The sequence below is a fragment of the Leiobunum rupestre genome, chromosome 4 (assembly GCF_980474605.1).
Source record: "Leiobunum rupestre chromosome 4, qqLeiRupe1.1.hap1, whole genome shotgun sequence".
NCBI classification, from domain to species: Eukaryota; Metazoa; Arthropoda; class Arachnida; order Opiliones; family Sclerosomatidae; genus Leiobunum; species Leiobunum rupestre.
In genome coordinates, this window is record NC_143387.1 from 47,505,992 (window position 1) to 47,512,676 (window position 6,685).

A 6,685-nucleotide genomic window follows, 5' to 3' on the forward strand; every position below is an offset into this window, starting at 1 on the left:
TCTTTGGATCAATCTCTTGAAAGCTGTGCTGCGAATACATCTGTAGAAACTACGAAACCAACGTCAAGTATTTTAAATCAAAAACCAATACCTAAGCCAACTGCTGAACAAAAGGCGGAATATTTGGAAAGACTTTTTCAAGCTTATCCCAAATCAATTGTTTTTTCAACTTTCTCGAAATATCATGATGGTTTCATTCCAACCTGTGTCAATAAACAGATATATCCGGAAGTTTTAACAGAGTTATTTGATGAAGCGAAGAAAGAACTCACGTTTGAAGAGCTTCTGGAGTTTTGTCAAGAAATTAATATTACCATCACAAAAGAACAAGTTGAACTAGTAGAAAGTGAAACTAAAGATCAGTTCGAATCTAAATTGTGGAACAGGCTGCGTGCAGGTAGAATTACTGCGTCAAAGTTAAAATCAGCTTGTCGTACAGATCCTCATAACCCATCTCTTTCCCTAATCAAAGCGATTTGTTATCCTAATTTGGTTAAATTCACTTCAGCCGCGACAGATTGGGGCTGTACTCACGAAAAGGACGCCCAAGATTTATATCGAAAAAGAATGGAAAAAATCCACTCTAATTTCAAATTTAGCAAGTCTGGTCTATTTTTGAGCGTGGAATACCCTCACCTAGGTGCTACTCCAGATGGTTTGGTTCAGTGGGACTGCTGCGGTGAAGGAGTCCTCGAAGTGAAATGCCCATTTTGTATAAGAGATAGAAAAATTAATGAAGATTATACTGGTAGTAATGTTTGCCTTGAGTTTAAGAATGGAACTAGTAAGCTTATGAAAAAACATGCTTATTATTATCAAATGCAGACTGATTTTTGTTTATGGACCAAAGAAGACTTTTTTTCAGGAGAGAATCTTGCCTGATGAAGAATTTTGGAGTGAGGTATCCCAAAAAGCGTTACTTTTTTTCCAAACAGTTGTACTTCCTGAGCTTGTAGCGAAACATTTCGAACGCAAATACAACAATGAAAAGGTGGAAAAAGCCACTAATTGTTTGCAAGATGTTAACTCTGCTTCTCCAAATTTCTTGCCTACTCCTAAAAAGATAACTTCTTCTAGCACGACTATATTATTGCCACCAGCTCCTCAAAAAAATAAACCAACTCACTCCGTGAAAACAAATTTGAAAGCCAAATCTAAGTTGCAGTTAACTCCTGAAAAGACAAATACTCAAAATTCTATTGTGCTTAGTCCCCAAAAAATGGTTCTTTTAATCCCACCAACACTGATTTACAATTACCCGCAAACTCCACAGTCAGCCAGTCCTCAAAAGACCCAAAAATTTATTCCATTAAGTCCTCACAATCATATGCCTTTAAGTTTAAGCCCTTTACCTATGTCAGTCAAACCAATAATTCCAAAACCTTCAAATTCACAAAGTGAAAAACAATCTAAAGAAAACAAACCTATACAGACAAAGTATTGCTATGATTTTTGTACTGTCAGCAAACGTGCTAGATACATTGGTTGCGACAATAAATCTTGTCCAATTCAGTGGTATCATATGAAATGTTTAAATTTAAAAAAAGTACCACCTGGTGATTGGTACTGTCCAAATTGCTCAGAAATAAATAGTTAATTTTATAGAATTTAATATTCTCAAGTGTAAATATTGTTTACAAACATAAATGTTTAATATGATTATATAACATTAATTTAAAATAACTTATAAAAGTTTAGTGGTCAAAAAGTTCCTAGAATTAAAATTTTTTTAATAAAAGAAAATTATTTAAAAATTTAAAAAATGTTTATTTTCAATTATTTAATAATATTGGTTTTTTCTAAAATGTTCTTACAAATTGAAATTTATTCAAATGGTATAATTCCTTTCGTCAAGTTATGAAGTGCACAACAAACAACTGCAATTTTATCTAAAGTTGCGAGTTCTTCAATAGGTAGTTTTACATGTAGTATATTGTATTTTGATCGTATTCCGCCAATTACCCTTTCAATGTGTATCCTAACTCTGGCTATGTTTCTAGTTGATTCTACTTCTATTGGGGAAAGTTGCTTTCTTCCTTTGGTAAATGCTGGTAACACAACCTCGGCATAGTGAAAACCTACTGATTCACTGATGTCAAAGCCTCTGTCTGCGAGGATAACATCACCTGGGAGTAGCTTTTCTAATAAACCGCAGTTTTCAGTGATCATTTTATCACTTGTACGACCACCCCAGCCTTTAGAAATGAAGGTTACGGCACCCTGTGGGCTTATACCTATTAGATATTTAGCTGTGTTTTGTTGTTTGTATTGTGACCAGGTTTGAGCTTTGGCCAAGGGTGAAGAGGATTTATCAGCAAAAACCTCGAAACAGTCTATTATAACAGCGACCTTTTTGCCAAATTTTTCTCTAAAAACCATTGGCATGGTATTCTGAAGACAATCACGATTTGGCCAATTAATCAAAAACTCATTTTTCACATAAAGAGCGTTTAGGCACCGATAAAAGACTCTTCCAACTGTGCGATCAGATACATCAAATCTGTTGCCCAAATCACGATTAGTAGAGGCTAGCCTCAGTTTCATCAATGTCATCAAAAATTGCTGGAATTCGGTTAGTTTGCATTTCGAACCCAAAAAAAGATCTGGCTTGATTTCTTGAAAGATCTCGATCATTTGCTTGTAGTTTTCCAAACCAGTGAAGTGCTTTACTTTAGCATCGTTATCAGTGAAAGTATCCTCATGTAAATTCCTGCGGTTTAACTCTTCCTTGAGTGTGGCGACTGAAGATTTAAGATTTTCTATTTGAGGTAAAAGTTCAGTAACTGTTTGTTTAACAGATTGCAATTTTGAACTTAAATAATCAATTGTTAATTTTGAAATTTCAAGATCTGATTTTTCAACTAAATCATCAGTTTGCGTAGAAACATCACATAAGTTAGAAATTAGTTCATTCTGAGTACTAACTTCCACGACTAAGGCAACATTATCAATAGGTATATTAGAGTTAAAATAGTCATCATCAAAATTAGAAATACAGTTTTCACCACTTTCAACCATAATAGGATCAACTGCTTCATTTACTTCTGCATCTGAAGACAAACGACACTGGGTCTCCATAGTTGATTGTTTAACGAGATTATTAGTTTCCTCAGTACCAGTCTTGATTGTTTAATTTCATTTTTTTAGGTTTCAAATTTGAAGAGCTTTCTTGAATAACTTGTCGACGTTTCATTTTACGTTGATATCTTTGCAAAGCAACCACACTTTTGTCATTAGATACATCATCATCAGTATCATTTCCGACTTTCAAAAGGAGTGATGGTACCCAGTCAGGATTTGTAGTATCGTAAAGCTTGGCAGGAGAACCTAAAACACAATGAAGAATTCTTAGATAATATTTTAAATTCTCATAACATATATTTTAAATTACCAGAATGAAAATGATGGCCACATACTCTCATATTATCAATTTGTACATCATTTGGAACACAAACACCAAGTTTCTTAAATTTAAAACAACTAAGCCACCTAAATCTCCTTTGTTTTGATAAATTTAAGGTTTCCTTTCCCTGATTATAAATAATTCTTGGAACTCTAAAGCCAGAATTTTGGGTTTTACAGCCAGTAATACTACAAAAGTAAACCATTTTTAACCAAAGGAATGCCTTTTATCGACTAAAGTTCTCCTACAAGATGGCGGCTGTGATAGGAAAATTCAAAATACACATCCGCGCGCTTTTTTTCGTGACGTCACAAACGTCAAGTGCCGATTCCCTATTTTAGAATTATTTGTATTATACTATGAAAATCAACCACTACTTAATTCTTGTGTCTAATTTTCATGAGCAAAATGTTTCCAATTGATATTTTAAAGTGAAATTTAAGTCTGCTAATGGGTTGTATAATGAGGATAATTGGTGAAAATTATTACGAAATATCAAATAAAATATATTATTACATGTTTGATGATTTTGATCCAAGGGGAAATTCCATGGAAAATTGTAAATTTTTAGGGACTGAAGAAAAATGAGATTTTAGACCAATGTGGCAAATAATTTATAATACTTTTTTTACTAGAGAAACTCATGAAAATTGTAATTTTACCAGAGTATAAAGGTATTATTGGGCTAAAATTTTGTGTTACAACTAAGTAACATTAGAACATTACTGCACTAAAATATCGAGTTTTTAACTTGTAAAAATACTGATTTTTAGCTTTTTTTACATGCGATATTTCTTTATTAGCCATTTTTACCATATTCTGCACTATTTTTTTACTGGCCCAGACTTCTGTAGAAAAAACTAGCCTCTTGGTATCATTGGTTAAATTTATTATAAAATATGAGATGAATAGACCCATATTTGATGTTTTTGATTTGCTACATTCAAGTAATTTCTTTCAAAACAGCAGGGGTTAGTCAAGTTTTCAAAAAGTACAGTTTTCCCAATTGATATTTTAAGGTGAAATTTAGAGCTTTGAAGGGGTTAGATAATGAGGTTGGTCAGTTAAATTTATTATAAAATATTAGTTAAATGGATTAACCCATATTTTATGTTTTTTATTTGTGACATTCAAGTAATTTCTTTCAAAACAGAAGGGGCTAGTCTAGTTTTCAAAAGTATAGTTTTCCCAATTGATATTTTAAGGTGATATTTAAAGCTTTGAAGTGGTTAGATAATGAGGTTTATCAGTTAAAGTGGGCTGGTCATAACAAAATGGGTTTTATAACCCTACTTCTGAAAGATGTTGTTATTGGTAATTTTAATCAACTGTATTTCTTAGATTAAATATTTTTGCAAGTAAATTTTTTGTTTTTGCAGTACGGTCAAACGAGTGATTTTACAAAGCGGATGAGTTTGTAATTGCAGCTGCGATAAAAATATTCCAAGACTCGTTTGAAGAGCCGAAAACAGCTTTCTAGTACCCCCGTGAGCTCTACAGTAACTTCAGAATCATCTTTGACTGAATCGAAAGAACCAACAGATCCTACTGAAAATGCAGCAAAGACAGCTAATGCTGAAGCTCTCAAGCCCTTATTAAACATGGGCTAGATAAAACCAGGCTTATTACAAGATTCTTGTTTTGGTAATGTGTTTTTTTAAAAATATTTAATTAGGCGTACAAGACTGTCGCTAATTTTTTTAGTATTTTTATTAAATCATACCAAAACTTTTTGAAACACCACGTGAATGGACAATTTCTAAGTAATTTTTTTTATAAAAGTTTGTTTTAATAGATAATTGTTTTGAGAATATTTGTTCTGCAAAAATATATTTTTTTTTAAGAAATTCAAAATTTGATCTCAACTAGCTAATCGTTTAGTTTTTTCTGCATTTAGACTAACGATTCCATTTATCTAAGATTGATTTTGGTAAAGTGTTTTGTTATGGTTAAAATGTGCATGCTGTGATAACGAGTACCATATTGACCTCAACCTAGAAAGAAGTTTTGTCGACTAAATAGTTAGAAACTACCTCGTTTTAAAAGTTATATAAAAAGTAACCTGATATTAAAATCTTCATAAAAAGGATCTGATACTTAAATAAACAAATAATTAGCTAATGTTAAAAGAGACAAGGTACCTGATGTAAAAATAGATACAATGTACCTGATGTAAATTGAAACAAAAGTGCCTTCTTTAAAATACGCCTAGTGTTAAAAGCAATTCCTTTGATTTTATTAACTAGCATTTGATGTTAAAACCTACCACAGGGTCAACTGTGGTTAAGTGAAATAACTTAAGCAAAAAAATATTTTGTTGTGTAAAGTTAAAAAAAAGTTTTTGTAAATTTCATTTTATGGTTTTTTTATTGTATTTAAAACGTAACATTTAAAAGCCGTTAAAATAAAATATCGTCGTTATTCTGTGAGTGTGACGTTTCTTCAACCGTTTTAAACATCGTTTTATTGCCAGACATTTTCAACGGATTCATAACGTTTTTGTTTAAATTGGTATCACGTTACAAAAACGTTTTAATAGAGACGTTCTAAAGACGTTAAAATTAAAATCGTGGATATTTGGTGAGTATAAAGTTGTTCATAACGTTTTTTCACCCGTTTTATCTGTCGTTTTATTGCCGGACATTGTTGACGATTTCATAACGTTTTTTTAACAACAAGTTTGTAACCGTTTTACAACCGTTAATCAAATTTTGCTACCCGGGTACTACCAGCGGGTACTTGACTTGTGAGGATCTTCAGTTGTTCATGATGCATGCCAAATTTAAATACTGATGTATAATTCTACTTTAAACCAGAAGTTTAAAATAATAAGTGCAGACTTGAATAGATAGAATTTAGTACATGTCTGTTTTATAAATTAATTAAGAGAATTAGCTTACATAGAAAGTTGCAAACTCCTTTGACCGTTTAATTTCATATGTATTTACACAAAATTTAACATATAAAACAGTATATTTATTAAGGTTATAATATTTTGCGAGTAGTAGTTTGAAACACAAAACTGCAGATGTTTCAAACCATCAAACTACAGAATCCAGTTACGACAGCATAGCAGACGTCTATACAGGGCTTCCACATTTGATATATAAAATTTTCGTCTTGCGATAATTTCATTTAAAGAAAAATCCCGTTTTTCACGTTTTTGACCTAGAAATTTCCATTTTATATCCCTCACTCTTAATACTAATTTATATAGATATTCAGATTAATTCTGAAAATGAAGCCAAATTTAAGGTTTTATTTATTACAAAATTACTTACA

The 6,685-nt window shown here is 31.7% G+C and overlaps 1 protein-coding gene across 1 annotated transcript; it reads right to left on the reverse strand.

Moving 5' to 3' along the window:
- Nucleotides 1-1,824: 1,824 nt before the first annotated feature.
- Nucleotides 1,825-3,078, reverse strand: LOC149948047 (uncharacterized). The gene has a single exon (XM_090171008.1). The coding sequence runs from the start codon at nucleotides 3,076-3,078 to the stop codon at nucleotides 1,825-1,827; it is 1,254 nt and encodes a 417-aa protein (XP_090027134.1).
- Nucleotides 3,079-6,685: the final 3,607 nt, after the last annotated feature.